At 37.3% G+C, this 17,981-nt stretch overlaps 2 protein-coding genes across 2 annotated transcripts; both read left to right on the forward strand.

Moving 5' to 3' along the window:
• Positions 1 to 7,140: 7,140 nt before the first annotated feature.
• Positions 7,141 to 8,656, forward strand: nkx2.9 (NK2 transcription factor related, locus 9 (Drosophila)). The gene is made up of 2 exons (XM_059521083.1): positions 7,141 to 7,508; positions 7,676 to 8,656. Exons 1-2 carry the CDS (start codon positions 7,358 to 7,360, stop codon positions 8,197 to 8,199), a joined length of 675 nt encoding a protein of 224 aa, XP_059377066.1. The 5' UTR covers positions 7,141 to 7,357; the 3' UTR covers positions 8,200 to 8,656.
• A 4,725-nt stretch (positions 8,657 to 13,381) lies between these two features.
• Positions 13,382 to 15,674, forward strand: LOC132113271 (thyroid transcription factor 1-like). Its single transcript, XM_059521085.1, has 2 exons — positions 13,382 to 13,911; positions 14,368 to 15,674. Exons 1-2 carry the CDS (start codon positions 13,545 to 13,547, stop codon positions 15,039 to 15,041), a joined length of 1,041 nt encoding a protein of 346 aa, XP_059377068.1. The 5' UTR covers positions 13,382 to 13,544; the 3' UTR covers positions 15,042 to 15,674.
• Positions 15,675 to 17,981: the final 2,307 nt, after the last annotated feature.

The following is a 17,981-nucleotide window of genomic DNA, read 5'->3' on the forward strand; positions in this document are numbered from 1 at the left end:
GGGGGGGTCTGCATTTATAAAATTTATATTGATATTCAATATTATTATACATGGTAATAAAAAACCCGCTTGTGTGGTCAACAGAAGAAAAAAACTGCGCTTTAAATGTAATAATAATAATAATAATAAATAGTATTATTATTATTATTTAACAAAAAAGTGAATTTAATGAATCTGTAAAATAAATAATCAAAAAAAGAAGCCAAGTTCACATGATAGGCTTCATCTTAAAGACTGGTCGCACACACGACACATGGTCCGAGAGGGTGGAAGTCAGAAGTTTATTTTGACTCATTACACACATCTCAGCTGCCATGAGCTCATTACTCTTGAAAGCAGTAATGACCCTCTGATAGTAATGACTTTATGATAGTAATTCTCGAAGCAGGCTTCAAGAATTTCAGGACCAGAAATTAAGAGAGCTCTGAATGTGGCAATGATTTCAATCATCTCCTCTTCTCTGTGTTCTTTAGTGTAAAGCCGATGTCATCAGTCAATGTCTCTGACTGTGGGGGCAACGTGACGGATGAACGTGAAAGTAAACAGGCGATTCTGGGACGAGCATGCAGAACACTCTTTACGTTATAGCTTATAAAATAATCGAAAAGATCTATTGTTTTGAGCTTAGCTACTTGAAGGGCTACAGTGTTTTGATAGGGTCTAGGACATTCATCTTCTGGCGTGGGCTTCTCATTCATAAAAACGGAACGAAAAGTGCATGGTTGGAAGTCAGTGTCATCCACTTTTTAGACCAATGTAATTGTTATGTGTGTCATTAGATACCAGTGGAGGCACCAAGTGTTTACCCACCTCTAAAAAAAACTTTCGCAGCGGTTACTAACATTTCTTTATTTATACACTCGTCTCGGTTGTTTTGGAACATTAGTTCGGGTGTCTGGTAAAAATAGCTTTCAAAGAGAGCCCAGAAATAAGCAATTATATAGCCTACTATTTCACCGAGGGACAAAATGGCATCGTCATTTGACAAGCAATTGCCATAGAGCCATTACAATTGCTTGGCCTTCTGACAGTTGTGATTGGATATATAGAGATAATCTATTAAACATTTAAATGTGATAATGCACAAAACAACCAATTGCTGCTAAAATAATCAATGCGTTGCATTCTAGTAAAAAAAAGGAAAAAAAACAGACTGGAATATTTTAGAATCAACATATCACTAATTAAAGATCACATGTATACAATTTGATTGTAGAGTGTTTATTATCAACTCAACATTTTTAAGCCATTCCTAGAATCATGCCTTTTGAACAGAATGTATTTTGTTGCATTGCTAAAATGTAACATGATGTTTAGGCCATTTGGTTGTGTATTGTATAAAGAAGCTTTTATTTGCTAAGAGCAAAATATTCAATTATTTCAGGATGATTTGATTAATTGATATAGCCTATAATTGGCGCAAACGAACTATCATTTTAGGAGGAAATGCAATTCTAAAACTAAAGCATATTTTCTTACGGAGGTTCTCTAGAAAAAACATATTTAATGTTTTTTTTGGTTTTGATGGGTTCAAAGTTTCTTAAAAAAAAAAAAAGTGCCCAATCCAGTTTATGATGCTTACGATGCAATAATATTCTATTTCACGAAAATACAAATCTACTGCTGCTGATTATGGCGTATCTGCACAAAAGTTCCTATTCATCATTATTGCAGCATCATTCTAATTCGTGTCCAAATAATTACATGGTAAACTTATGTTAATGTGTAATTTTAATTTGGATGTCAATCAAATGTCATTGCCTAAATCAAAACAATAAGCTTCTGGGTCTACCCACCCAAGAAAAAAAGTTATCTGTTAGGCCAACTGTAGACTGATGAGATGAGTCACAAGAAGGCGGAGAAAAGTGGGCCGGGTTTTTTCTATATGGTCACTTTCAAGACAGCATGTCACAAGCATCGATAACATTTACGAATTCTTAAAAATTTTTTTAAATAAAACTGGTCGCATTGGTATGAGTTAATAGGAACAACAAAAACAATAATACAACAGCAATAATAATAACGATCATAATAATAATTTAAGTTATATTAAACCAATCAAATATCTAAGTTGTTACGAAGTAAAAAAAAATCTAGTTTAAATTACATTTTAAAAGTTTAAAACGTTGTGGCATAAATTATTTTTAAACATGTCTGGATTACATTACTCAGCAGTTATTATTTACAGTTTAAAAGGATCAACTGATAACCATAACTTTTATCTGCCGAATGGAATTGACCATTAAGCTGCTTTACCAGTTAACACCTCTGAAAGGTTGACTGCTCCTGTAACTTAAATCCAGCCGTAATGAGGACTTTCGCAGATTAACGATGGGTGTTGTGGGGCCAGAGCGGGATTTAGAGGGACAAAACCAACAATATTTACGATAGGTTTAAGCATCGATCACATCGACAGCTTTTAGTTTCTCCACCTGTGTTTGATTAGTATTAAAGATTACATTCAAAACTAGTTAGCCCCATTTTTTACATTAAAAAATGTACACGAAAAATGTCATTCTATATTTTATATTTATGTTTAATTACGACAGATGGAGGTGGACAACTGTATAATTCAACTGAAATGCTGAAAATGCTGTATAGGCCTATCCCTCATTAACATTTTTACGCCCTTTAATTTTTGCATTTTAAAATTTGTTTAATTTATTTTATTTTTTTTAATTAATTTCCATTTGTACCACTGGAGATAATCAAGAATGTGATATATCAGTTATCATTTTGAATTTGTTTTTCAGAGGCATGACGGTGTAATTTTGACATTCTTCAGAACAAAATAATAATAATAATTTAGCATATCTCGGTTTCTGCTTCATTGAACCTCTATATTGTCGCATAGGAAACTATTGCAGTCTTAGCATTTCATGCGGTTCCATTTAACAGCTCTGAGGTGAGACAATGATGGGGAAGTAGCTCCCTCTGCTGTTCACTTTTCCTTATTACGTGGATGAGAAAGAGTCTTGGTCCTGACACACAACAGGCCTATATTTTCACCTTAACTGTATGTTGTTCATCATTGCATACAAAAACGTTTAATCGTACATAGATAATCAACTTCACATAAAACGGGAGCCAGTGAAACTAAAACTGTGCTGATATAAGTAGCAGAAAGTGTAAAACACTGTCAAACTGATCATTTACAGATTTCAGTTCTGTTGTTGCTATACTTATTTGAGGACTTTTTAGGCAAATTTACGGGCATCTAATTAACAGGTAGGCTCTAGGATTATGCGGTTTTATTCTCAAACTACTTGGCTACTTTTATTTATGTACCTATTTGTTGTTTGTTTATTTGTATTTATTTATTTTGCAGTTCAGTCTTGTAAATTATTTTTTTTAAACCGAAGAAATGTAAAAAGTTGTAATGTGAAGAAATCACATTAGAAGCATTTTTGTCACATCATGAACAGACAGTGGCTGTTAGTAGACTGGACGTGTGATAGCTGTCATCGTTTTCTAAGTTGCACCTGAATTGTTATTAAAACTAGCCTATTTATTTTATAAAATAATAATGTTACTTCGTATTACTTCGTGTTCGTATCTTAATTTATTTATTTTTTTATTTTTTTTAAATAACCCGTCACATCCATAATCTATGATTTGCTATGCTTGCCAGCTAGTGTCAGTCCCAGACGACGCGCCCACGGACCGCCCACTGTCTGTTCACTATGTGTCCTGCTTTTCTTTCTTGATGATGTGAAAGGACAGAGGAATGGAGGCAAGATTTCTTTGTAAAATGGAATGTCTTTGCTCAGTCAAGCGCTGTATTTGCGCACGTGCATTACCTGAGATTTGTTCACGATCGATTCATTCAAATATTCCTATAAATCTTAATAAAGTCGTTGAAGTAGCCTAGCCGATATTTGCTGTAAACTGCAAATGTCCAACTGTGAAAGTCAAAGGAGAATGTATCAAATCAAATCAAACTCGTTGCGCTTGCTCTTCAATTGCATGCACAAAAACACCCGGCGCGCGTTGTAGCCTTTATCATTTCATAGTCTAAAAAGTGTGAACGAAACTACGTGCATTGAATGTGGTCATTTAAGTCACGAAGTTGCCAAAAAGGCAATTAAAGTTGCATTAAAACTGTGCATGTTATATGTATCTGATGGTTTTCAAAACTTCTGGAGCAGCCCAGCACTGTCTCCGGTTCAACTCGTCAGCTTATTATTAGAGACTTTTAAGACTTGAAGTGGACCAGAAAAGGTGAAGAGATGCGTGTCAGATTCGCGTCAAGTTTAGCAGCGGTAGCTCTTAAAGAAATAGCAGCCAAATAACACAATAAACCAGTTTCTGTGATGTCTGTTAATTAATGGGAAAAGAAAAAACAACTTTTATAGCTTTAAGTATTCGTCTATATTTAATTTAGTGTTTGCTGGGTTTATGTAAAGATTGTTTTAAGTTCACTTAAATTAGAAGTTATTTTTAAATGTGACAATTGATAACTCTCAATCATGCTGTAATTTTTAATGGCTAAAGTCAGTGATTAAATATAAAGGGGAAAACAGTTTCATAGAGACAGTAGTAGCTATTGGTATCAGTGTCGATCAGTCATACAAAAGAGATGCCATTAAACAAATAATAACAAATATACTGTCTTTATGTTGTGTGTAGCTACATTAATTTGAATATTGAGTGTGACATTATTGAACTTTAAAAGTAGCCTATATTTAAAACCCTTAATGTTACGTAGGATGAATCGCGATTAATTTCAGAAAAAAATGTGATTTAATTGTAATTGTTTTAATCGATTGACAGCACTGATACTATATATACGTGTGTGTGTGTGTGTGTGTGTGTGTGTGTGTGTGTGTGTGTGTGTGTGTGTGTGTGTGTGTGTGTGTGTGCATTCAAGTGTATCTTACAATTTTTCGGAGATATTTGAGAAAGATTTGATTTTAAACAGTATTTGCATCTGACAGTGCTCTTGCTAACAAGTCTTGCAGAAGACCATAACTTCAAGATCGCAGGTGGCTTTTTGTTTTAATGTAATTATGTTTATAGGGTATTTGTAGGTGTCTTAAATTGATAGTTTACTCAAAAATGCAAAATTCTGTCATCTACTCAACAAGTCAAACAGGTTTGGAATAACATGAGAGTGAGTAAATACATTTTTTTTTTTTGGGGGTGACATGGCAAACTATTTTGGAGGCTACTGTATCATGATGTTAGTTTAAGGGTCTATTTCTGCCCTGAACCTTAAAATGACACCTGTTTAACTAATAATATTTATATTACATGATATTGAAATAATATTTTAACTTCAGTAAGAACAGACAGTTTACTTCAGTAAAAATATTGTTAAAAACAGTTACAGTATAGGCCTAAGCATGTTTTTTATAAAGCATCCCGAGCAACAAAACAATGACAGGATGTTGAAACATTTTCTTATAAACCTGTGAAAATGCTCAGTGTTACAGATGTACAGATAGTTACAGTTAGACTTCAGAAGTGTTAGTTTAAACATACATTTTAATTATATGATTTATTGAATTTAATTGCAATTTGATATAGCCATATTTAAATCTCATAAACTGTTGATTTTTGTTGGTTGCTTTCCACGCGGAAATGTTTATTTCTGTAGATGATTCTCTAATTCCTGTTGTCTGACCCATTGGGTCTGAGAAGTCAAACAACAAGGGTAAATATTTGACAGTGAAGAGCTCTTAAGTATTTGAGAGCGCAGCATACTTCTATCTGTGGGTGTCTTATAGATTAAGGAGATACGAGAGGTCATTAGAAACTAAACTGTGTGCCTACACGGGGCTTTATTTATTATTTGAGAGCGTGCGCCTAAATTCTAGGGAGCTTGGCAAATATTTTAACTCACTTTTACAGGTTAACATCGATACGCGAATGCAGCATGTCGCAGTTACTAAAACATCTGTCATTCCGAGTCTCGTCTTTATGTTGACCATCGGAAATTTTAAGAAAATTATAAACAGAGAATTTTCACAATTAAAGAAATTTTGTATTTTTTGATAGCCTAAAAAGTTAAAAGTTATTTTAAAAGACTTTGATTAATCGGGAGACAGCTTGAAGTTTTATGAAAACGAAAATTCTTTTAATTCCGTTTGAAAACGCATAACTAATAATTCAGTATAGACGTAAGCAGCTAGACGTGTAGCAGTAGATAGTTGCCCAGATCCCGTTTGGCCCTATTCAAAACCATGACAACAAGAAACCAGCACGGATTTATTTGAGAAAGTTAAAGGACATTGTGCGAGGGCGTCAATCAAGCATTATTTCAGGACTGAACAAATGCAAAATCTTGACTGGAACAAATGCTTCCAACGGGTCTCGGACGCGGGGCTACATTTCCCTCTTTTGTTCCCGGTCGCTGGTTGGCATGTATTTGTGTTCCTTTTTTCGGCCGACCACCCAGGATGACTTGACGAGAACGGATACCCACTCTGTTTGGGAGGGTCCATGCAGTCATCCAGAGCGCGAGGCAGTCTCGGGAATCATCAGAACCCAATGATATGCCTCGTGCACTTACTTACTGGTGAGGTGCAGCAGTAAGCAATAGTCCCTAATGAAAAATTACTATCTTTTTCCCTAATATAAGTTATTTCAGATTTCACGCTCGTTAGGAAGAAATAACCTTCTAAGTTAAATAGAACTGATGTAAAAACCTAAACAGCAATGTAGCCTATAGTATATGTAGGCTAGCTCTAAGGAAACATTAAACTAAATTCTAGCAATAAGGATTGTTGTGCTTTTACTGTATGCAAGAACAAGCCACTTTTCCGTTAGCCACGAATATAAATTTCATGAATCACCCCACTGTACTGAGAGAGTGCACATTTAATCCTTGTTAGTGCAATAACACTTGCAATAAACTACAACACCCCAATAAACGAATTAGGAAAACCAACTCTGGGACGCTAATGGATCACTTTGTATGCAAATATCCTACATGTTATTTGAGCGGGGGAAAGAAGGGAGGGGTCTTGTTGTCACTTGCCACCCAAGACGTGATTCAGCCTCAACAATTACCATTATCTGTTTCCCACTTTGCACGAATTCGGACGAATCAGTAATGATGAAGAGTGTTAGCCTCCATCATTGTAAAAGTAACGGGCTATTCTTTGCCGAGTTCACACCTACCATTACAGGGATTTAAGTACACGAGTCATTGAAGTACTTAGAACCCATCAGGAGGAGAGGCCTCAAAGCAGCCACCAAGTGCTGTTTATATAAACACCGCGACATCAGTGCACACATTGTCACTTGGATGCGCGTCTTGAGAACGCACAGATCACTTCAGCACTGCGTGACCGAGGATAGCTCTTCAAGATCGAGAACAAGTCCTTGATCTAACAGCAATCCAGCGCTACAGATGGCGATTTCTAACAAGTTCAGTTTCACTGTGAGAAGTATTTTGGATTTGCCAGAAAATGACACCGAGAGTATGGCTCACCATTCTCCAGTGGAGGCCTTCTCCGTCTCACCTTACTCGTCTTGGACTGAAAACGGAAGAGGACATACATGTAAGTTCATGAAGGGTTATAATTCATTTTAGTTTGATTCACCATTGAAGTTCTACATGTTATATTTGTTAACTGTAAAGCACATACATACACGTAAAGATTTTATTTAATTTTTTTTCCCTCAGAGGATAGATAAATAATGGCTAATCGTGTTTTTCTTTCTTTAGCGTCAGATGAGAGCAATCTTGAGGCTTCACCAGACTCCACCGGGCCAGATGTGCCTTCAGTGGATACAGAGCATGAGAAGCGGAAGAAGCGTCGCGTGTTATTCTCCAAGGCTCAGACGTATGAACTGGAGAGACGCTTTCGTCGGCAGCGGTACCTGTCCGCTCCAGAACGAGAGCAGCTCGCGCACCTGCTACGCCTCACGCCCACGCAGGTGAAGATCTGGTTCCAAAACCACAGATACAAGATGAAGAGAGCGCGGACAGAGTGCGCTCAGGACCTCAGTCAGCCTCCATTGCTACGCAGAGTTGTGGTGCCCATTTTGGTCCGAGATGGCAAACCGTATCAGAACTGCACTATTGATGCAGAAAAAGGAAGCTGCATAGTCCCACCATCAGTACCATCCTCACACTTCAGCGTTCAGGGTTTCCAGTCTTTACAGCAACAAACGCCCTTTGCGCTTTTCCCCACATACCAGCACTTTACCAACACAGCGGCCTCCCGTCACCACTTCTGTGTTTGGTGAGATTCTCTTAGGACCACACGAACTATTCTCGGGAATTACCCCACAGGACAGCGCATGGATTCCTCTTGATTTAAGTTGTTTTTAATTACATAAAGTGTTAGGTCTATTAAAGTAGAAACTCTCGGCGTCGATAAAATTAAATAAAATAAATAAATGCTGTTTGCACATATTATATGTTCTGTTTAGTTGCTTTTTGAGAGTTTTGTATTAATTGATGTTGTTTATGTTTGCCTAGGTAGTGCATTTTTGAACTGTTTGTGTTTGTTCTAAACCAAAAGTTTATATATCAGTGAGAAAAAATAACGTTTTATGTTTTAAACTGTGAATAATGTAGTGTCATAATTTGATGAAATTGCCTCATCTTAAGTGTTACACTATTTCGTTCTTTATTCTATGTATTACAACAACAAAAAGGAAATTAAAACAATTTTTTTTTTTTTTGCAATTTATAGCTTTTTGGATTGTTCAAATTATTGTTGGTTTATACACATTATACTAAACATTTCTTAAGCTTAAAATCACTCCTTTTAATTATTAATGCTTTAAAATATTTAATTTCTGTTTAGGCTTTAGTATTATTTATTTATTTATTTTTACATATGTTTAATTCCTTCAGCTTTTTTGTTAACCCCTTTGATTGTTACATACTGTTTGTACAAAAGATCTCAGACTGAACTGAAAAAGAGTACGAGAATTAGCGCACAGCAAGAGATGAGTGGCTTTTGTAATGTTAAGACGTCCACTTTCACCCAACACAGGAGACCAAATAACCATCTTAAAGAAAGAACCCTTATTTAAAGCTCAACAGAGTAGGTTAACACCGAACAAGAAATCTAGAATGCACAATGGTTATTGATTCTTGTGTTGTGTGATGGTGACATTTTTAAATTCTGTCTTTTTTACGTTACGCAATATATGCCACATTCAAAGCCTTTTTGTTAGTTTTTAAGCATATTTGATTGTTGCTTGAAGCGTTGGTGACCAAATAAGAAAACATAAGTTGTTTAATGTTCTTAAAATTGTTACCCCAACACACCCCACACCTTAAAATACATTAAACAGCGGTTTGTCACAAATGGCACTTTGACTTTAAAGTGCAGGCGAATCACTGTCTGCTCCATATTTTAAAAGAGGGTGATCATTTATGAAAGAGGCGTGATTTCTCTTTACTTTCTCAGTCCCGAGCTTGTACCGATTAATTCAGCGACCCAGTTATCATCCTTGTCACCTGGCCTTTTGTCCCCCTCTCTCAGGCCACCTTGTGCTACATATGGAGGGGCGCTCTCTTCTCTACATCTTCCCTAAAACACTTTTTGTGTAGTCCTCTGAAAGGACCATTGTGTGGTTCCCAAAGGGACCTAGACAAAATCCGCAGCGTCTCAATTCTCGTGATGTTTAATCAGTCCCGGGTGACAAATTTATGGTATTTAACAAGACAATGGAGTTTTAAAAGTCGTTGGGTTTGGGGAGTGACACAGATAGGCTTTTAGAGGTCTCCGCTGGTTTATGGCGAGACTTGGCTACAACAACTTGTTAGAAACAAACCGCTCTTATGGAGTTAGGTTTTCTCTCTAGAAGGTCTGCCTATTTGTTTCTTGAAATTTAAATCATAAGCTTCGATTAATCATTTACCTTTCAAATACACCGGAAGAAGATTAACTCAAATGTAACTAAACATGTGACAAAAACTGATAATTTGACCAAACCAGATAAATCTATCAGAATTATAGGCCTTATTATATAACCTGGCAGTTTTTGTTCTGTTTATTTTTTTGTTTTTTTATTATTATTATTATTTGTCAAGACAGGATTAATAAAGCAAACCTTGAAACGAATTATTATGAACTATTGTTATCATTTTGCTTAAAAAAAAACAGCAACTCTTAATAGAGACGACTCTGTGCCATATTAAATAATAGGTTAGATACAGTTTACATGTCATACAAATGCTTTTTTATGCCCCCAGTTGGTCTGTCAGATTTCACAGTTTACTGCCAGGTGAAATATCCGGGTATATTTGATGTCCACGGTCTCGGGTGCCTGGCTGTAAACGGAGCCACTCTGCCATCTTGAGGTTAACAACTTCCTGTGATGGTCTTGATCTGATTGCGCTCAGAGGGAAACTAATATTCCCATGTACTCCTCTGCCAGAAGCTGTTCCTGTACAAACGGCATGGTTGCCACTGTCCACTAGATGTCACAATAGCACCGTGAAATCTCAAGTTTGAGTACTGCTGTCAATATTTACTGCACCTGATGAGCATCAACATCACTCCCGTTCCACCGCAAACAAACGTTCAACACAGAAGTAAAAATAAGCACAATATAATATAATATAATATAATATATAATAAAGCCTAAAGCCTTTGGATAAATTTTGGCGTTATTTATTATATATGTTCATACGCATATATGTCTATGCATATTGAAAACAATGGCCACCCAGATAGCGCTGAACATAATTGTCTGGACTGTGAATAGAAAGGGATTTTAAAAACAATAAGAAGCATACTACTAATTGCCGTTAATTGGCCGTGATAGCCGTACTCCAGTAGAGAGGAGTGAGCCTGATTAAGATAATTAAGAGAGCCTTTTGTAAACTGGATCAAGTAGGCCGAACACCTTGAAAGCAACGTTGGACGCCCCATAGTTTTGACACTAATTGTTATAATTGCCCTCGTGATTATCATCACTGGTGCACAAACTACACCCACCTGTGCTAACTAAAAAAATTAGAGAACTGAGTTGTTTTCTTATAGTGTAAGGATGATAACATTTCATTTTGCTTTGAAAGTTGATAAGCGTTCTGTAAAGTTGGAGTAGGTTACTGGCCAAAGATGTGAACGCTGTGTAGGTCCTATTAGCTATATAAATATTCGTAATATTAATAAAAAATCTTTATTTTTCTCTTTTTTCCACCGAAACTATAAAAAGTTGCTAATGTGTTGTGTCATTTGAGAAAACTAAAATTATCAGTATTGGCTACGCACACTTGAACAATCGGGTGAACAGAAAGCTTTTTCGTCTTGTCAAATATTCAGTGTCCACCAGAAGACGCTGTATTCCCTGTTAAACGTTTGTTGGTTCATCCTTCTGACATGTTATGTTATTCTGCGTCATTCAGAGCCTTTGGTCTTCTTTGTTATTATTGTGCCTTACAGTTTGTATTTTATTCGATTTATTAGGCATAGGATCAATTAAATCTATACATAGGTTAACTTTTGTGTGTGTGTGTGTGTTCCTGGCCCCTCAGAGCAGCTGCTTATTTCATATTAACACGTTAAGTGTTCCACAAGATCGCAAAGAAACAAATAAATATATAACGTAAAGAAAGTTGCTGTTTTCTGAACGTGACATTTGATTCCGGCAGCAAACATTAAAAAGCGCAGTCAAATATTAATTAAAACTAAAAACGCGTCAGAATTTGTGTTCCCTGATTTTTATATTCACAATAATCTCATAATCAGACACCGACAAATTTTTGTAGCGTTTGTGGGTGTTTAGATGAGATCCTTTAGTCACTAGGAAAATGAATAACACTTTATTTTGCATAGAATATATATATATATATATATATAGATAGATAGATAGATAGATAGATAGATAGATAGATAGATAGATAGATAGATAGATAATAGCCTTGAGTCTATAACAAATTGAAATAATAAATTAGTCTTAAACCATACACAGTCTTTGTAATCCCTGGCCGTTATAAAGACCAAATGATCAGTGGTTCCCGTCGAAATTTGCTTAAGAGTTTTTTTTTTTGTTGTTGTTGTTGTTTTAACTAGCTGTTACATTTTATTTAGTCGTCTTGGATGTTGCAGCGTTCAGATGAGACTCTGAATGAACGCAAAAGAACTAAAGTTTACACCAAATATCTCGGTCTACAACTGGTGGATCGTACCGCCATGAAAGTTGAATGCATTTCAAGTCATTGTTTTATCCAAAACACATGAACACTTGGTGTCCCAGAATATCTTTTTACTTTTTACTAGTAGGCCTAGTTTTAAATTTGGTTCGCTAAATTGGTGTTACTGTAAGTAAATTTATGTTAGCGCCACATATTCATTTATCCAAGTCGGACGAAGGGAAAATTTTAATTGTGTCTTATCATTATTGTAACATATATTAGATTGAGAGTAACATAGGACAACGCGTTGTTTTGCAAATAGCTACAAAGTCAATGTTTATATATGTTAAAATGATATAATAATAACAATTATTATTATTATTATTATTGGCGTTGTTGTTGTCGTCGTTTTTATTTATAATAATAAAGAAGAGTACGAAATGAAAATAGTCTGTTTTGTGCAACAAATCTCTCAAAACCGATTTTGTTAAGTCTACTATCCAGCTGATATCCAGATTCGATTCTGTAAAACTGTTTTCTGTCCAGTTATACTGAGGAAGACCTAGGGCGTCGGGGCGATGCGCACTGGAAAGCAATACGTTATTGGACTCACGCGGAGTTACTTCAGGACTTACTCCGGTTATTTCAGCCTCGTTAACTTTACCTGAGAGCCTCTCGTCCTCCCGAGTTCATTTTCCCCAAAACCGCGCGTCTCAGCCGAGTGGATGGGAATTTGGACGAGACGCTGCCTATGTCCAATAATATCAAACGGAAAGGGGCTTAATCATTTATTGGACTCTTAACACGCGCATATGTATTTATTTATTTGTCAGTCATGGTTCCTGAGTCGTCGCAAGGGCCCTTTGCATGTTTGAGTACGATGGAGAATAATACAAACACGCCTGCAATCACCAGAAGCCTCTTGTGGCCATTAAAAGTCAGTAGTTCAACTCGCTCGCTTTTTTCAGAAACTGAGTGGTTCTCAAAGTCTGAAGTCCGCATATGCACTCACATCAAGGGGCCCTTATAAACATCACCCCACCTGTCAATATTTCATCCTTTGCTCTGTTCCTTGCCGTTCTCTCAAAAGCCTCGCCACCGTGAAATAAACAGCCTCGCTTTGAAAATGAACTATAGACGAATTAAATTTACGCACAGGCGTTGTTGCATGCTTAAATGTTTTTTGGGCTTGGGCATGGGTAGTTGAAGACCGCGTAATAGAAATTGTGCGTGGGTGCACAGATGCTTTGTATTGTTGCCTTGGCTGCTGATGCCCCGCCTCTGATGGAAGCCTTAAACCTGGCACCAAGCTAAAACAAACGAAAGTCAGCTTCGAGCTTCCACTCAAACCAATTAAGGCGGACTCCAGTGCACACTCATACATTTCCATCCTGCTGCAGCGAAGGTGAAACAACAGGAACAGAGGAGCTGGCCAAAAAAAAGAAGGAGAGATTGCCTTGCCTTCTAATTTTTCCCTTTCCAACACAGAACAATGTCGATGAGCCCTAAGCATACGACTCCTTTTTCTGTATCCGATATCTTAAGTCCTCTTGAAGAGAGCTACAAAAAAGTGAGTATGGAGGGGAACAACTTGGGGGCTCCTCTTGCCTCGTACAGACAACCCCAAGTCACGCAAGCGGCGATGCAGCAACACCACATGGGCCACAATGGAACAGTACCCGCTGCCTACCACATGACTGCAGCTGGAGTTTCCCAGCTGTCACATACAGCCATGGGGGGCTACTGTAACGGGAATTTGGGCAACATGAGCGACCTGCCGGCCTATCAAGACGGCATGAGAGGCAGCACGACGGCCACCAGCTGGTACGGAACGAATCCCGACCCACGCTTCTCTACGAGTACGTGAGATTGACACTTTATGTCATATTTGCTAGAACTGTTTGTGGGTTTTGAAAGATAGCTATTTAAAATTACATGAAACATGTGAGCTACGATTTTTTAATTCATGCTGTTCTGTGAAACTCCAAGTGTTCAAGTGAACGTGGAGCTTTTTGTAGTATTGAGGGAAATTATGTTAAGCCAGCCGCACGTTAAACGTGCCAGATGTTTTATCTAAACCCAAACAAACTGCAACAATTAACAGACCTTTAACTGCAGTTCAAGTCTTTCTCCAAAACTAGGAATTTAAACAAGAAACGACTGCGTAATTGTGCACAATCGCTATATTCGCTCATCTTGTTGAGCTAAGGAGCGTTTGTATTTTTGTAGTCATCATGTATGATACCGAACCTGCGCTGTTTGTGTCTGTTGTTGTTGTCAAATTGCAAAGCTAAATAGGACTGTTGTTCTTGCAGTCTCTCGTTTCATGGGCTCCTCGTCTGGGATGAATATGGGCAGCATGAGCACGCTGAGTTCACTGGCGGATGTCGGCAAAGGCATGGGTCCGCTGACCAGCACGCCTCGCAGGAAGAGACGAGTACTCTTCTCCCAGGCCCAGGTGTACGAGCTTGAGCGACGCTTCAAGCAGCAGAAGTACCTCTCCGCGCCGGAAAGGGAACATCTGGCCAGCATGATTCACTTGACTCCGACTCAAGTTAAAATTTGGTTTCAAAACCACCGATATAAGATGAAAAGGCAGGCCAAGGACAAGGTGTCCCAGCAGCAAATGCAACAAGATAATGGCTCCTGTCAGCAGCAGCAACAGTCTCCACGGCGGGTGGCCGTGCCAGTGTTGGTGAAAGACGGGAAGCCATGCCAGGGCAGCAGCCATACACCCAACACTGGTGTACAAAACCACCATCACCAGGGGGGAAACGTCATGATTATGTCCAATAACAGTTCTTCAATGGGCCAGCTTCAAAGCCAGCAGGTAGGCAGCGCTGGCCAGTCCCCAGATCTGGGTCAACACGCTGCAAGCCCCCCATCTCTCCAAACCCAGGTATCCGGCCTGTCGCACCTGAACTCTTCCGGTTCCGAGTATGGAGCTGCCTTGCCCTGCTCCGCTCTGCTCTATGGCAGGACGTGGTGACATCGGAACAGACAATAACACAATAACAAAATGACAGGTGGATGCAGGTAATCTGTATACCCTGTTCAAATAGACCATGAGAACAGTGGTTGCGCTCTGAAATCATTGTCTCCTTTCTGGAGGGAGACATGAAAAGGCTACAAGCAACACGAGGATTGCCAAATGTCAAAGGTATCAAATCTTTTATTTTGAGGATGAGCGCCAAAACACCATTAAGAAGATGGAATTATTTATATACGAAAGATTTTAAATGGAGACTGATTTAAACACTAAAATCAAATATTCGGTCATCCTGTTGGATTAAAAAAAATGTCCCGACGATGAAGACATCTCCCCTCACAGTTAGACTGCTAAATACCTTTCATGATTTCTTATAAATTTCACTGTAAACGTAGCTTGTATATTTCTGTAAAAGTTTTGGACTGATTACATAGTTTTTAGCGATATGTAGCCTATATTGTATACAGGGTCACATGTTTTTCAGTTTCATTGTTATTTGTACGTTTAATTTTCTTGTAATTTATATAGATATTTGACTTAAACGCAGTCATACAATCATATTAATAAATTATGAGAATAATAACAATAGCCTAACAATAAGTTTGATTTGGGTGTAAGAATCAATCACTCATCGGTTCTAAAAGTGGGACCTGACCAATTATTATTATTATTTATCTTCAAGATAACTAGTTTCAACGTCATCAAGCTTCCACACAATTAGTCATTCAGTTTGTACAAGCTTTCAAAATAGGCATTAAAATGATTTTTGCTGCAGTCGCTCATTGCTGGAAATCGACCATTTCTACTGTTTGAATTGGGTCTCCCTTCAGTGTGACAGGTTTGTGGAGCTGGATTTCTGCATCACAGGACTTATAGTAAAGTGTTCATTCTAAAAAGAGTTATGTAGCTAGTTTTCTCTGTGTCTCAACACCCCTGTCAAACGCCAAATATTAGTAGGCTACCCTAAACATGTTTATGGAAGTCAATTTTGCGTCGTGTAAAAACGTTTATACAACTGACAAAACCAGGATCTATTTAGGCAAAACATTTAACATGTTTTGTGCATTTTTGCACGAAACTATTATAAAATATTCAACAAATGCTTAGCTTATACAAAACATACAAATGTTTCATACCAATTTGATTGTAAAATATAATTCCAACGATCTGTTTTCGATCCCAAACTAATTGTATTTAACTTTTTTTAATATGTCATAGTCTATGATTTTTTTTCTAAGAAAAAAGTTTTGGTACAGGTTTTTTTTTGGAGCGTGTTCTTTGTCGTAGGAGAATGAGTCAGTGCAGGTGAGGTCTCCACTCCTTGAGAGAAACTCACATCAAACAAACGCTCCTAAAAGCTAACTTATCAATCTCATCACTGTACAAACAGCAGCATTCTCTTAAATAACTTTGCAAGCCGAAATAAACACACTTATCACAGCGCCGTCCATCATTGCCGTGTTTGTGAAGATCAGAGGTACAATCATGGCACCGTGTTTACACTGATAAAGAGCGTCAACATGTGAGGGGCGCGGAGAGACTGCGGTGCCTGCTAGAGCGACTGAAAGAGCGTGTGCATGTTTCTGCGTGTATGTGGGACTCACTAGTGCCAAGTAAGAAAAACAGATGTTGTCCACAGGCAGAAACAATTCAATTAAATATGATAGAAACATTTTCATTAAACTTTTTTACCAGTTCAGAATAAAATAAAAATTAATTTAAATAAATAGCACAGACGGAAAACGAAAAAGCTTCCAACTATCTGCTACACACAAGAATCGGTTGTGGATTGAGAGGCCGCGTGTCTTTCTTTCTTTCTTTCTTTCTTTCTTTCTTTCTTTCTTTCTTACAGCATCCAAAATCATTTATCCTTTTTTTTGGCATTGACTCTCTTTTGGAAAACCATTTTGGATTCTTTGAATTATAAACTCGTCTATAGTGTTTTTTTCTTCTTCTTTTTTTTCTTTCTTGTCTGCGTGATCACAGGGAATGGTAATCTACGGCGTGCAGATTTGGAAACATAATTACCGTTTATGTGATGACAAAATATTTATCTAAATTTTCAGTTTTATTGAAATGATAAAATTCAAGTTTCTGCTTTGTTTTGTTATTTAAATTATTTTAATAACCCCCCCCCCCCCTCAAAAAAAAATTATTTATATATATATATATATATATATATATATTGCCTCGTTAATATCGTTAGGGCTTGAGATTAACCCCAACGTTGTGATGGATGATAACTTTGTTCAGTCATTTCATTGGCCAAGGTGTTTTTTTTTTTCGCTTGACAAACCAGTTGCAGTAGTCTATTGATCTTAATGTGTACAACTCTCGCTCATTTGTGGGGGGGTGGGGGGGGAACTATAGCAGGCCTAACCCTGATATTTAGCCTGATATTTTATGGGCTACACTCCAGCAGCTATAGTATCTCTAATTTAGCTATTGATGCACAGCAAAACTTGGCCATTAGGCCAAATGCTCGGTTTAACCCTTGTTGCTGTTCTCACCGATTTTTTTCTCACCTAACCTTTTTAAAACCCTCTGTATGTAGTAAACCTTCAGCTGATGAAGGTATTTATGTGCAGTTCTCGCGCCAGTAAGCGGGCAGTGGGGCACGCGTTTTAATGACTCACTGATTGTAATGGCGCTCTTCTTTCCTGTGAAGGGTCGTTAAATCAACTGATCATTTTGTCGATAATGTCCGAAATTATACTTTCGAAGGCCTACAGATGCTTCTTTTAGTTGCCCTGATACTCAATTATATGTAACCTCCACCTAAAACTCTAAGCAAATATCTGTACAATGCCTACAAATACAAGATCAGTGGGAGAATACTGGGATATTCACCCAACCTAAAAAAAAAAAAAGGTTTTACATTTTAAATATGCATTCCTTAAAATGTTAAGTTGTCAGTTTATTGTAACAAGATATAATATT

Source organism: Carassius carassius, chromosome 32, assembly GCF_963082965.1.
Source record: "Carassius carassius chromosome 32, fCarCar2.1, whole genome shotgun sequence".
Classification (NCBI taxonomy): domain Eukaryota; kingdom Metazoa; phylum Chordata; class Actinopteri; order Cypriniformes; family Cyprinidae; genus Carassius; species Carassius carassius.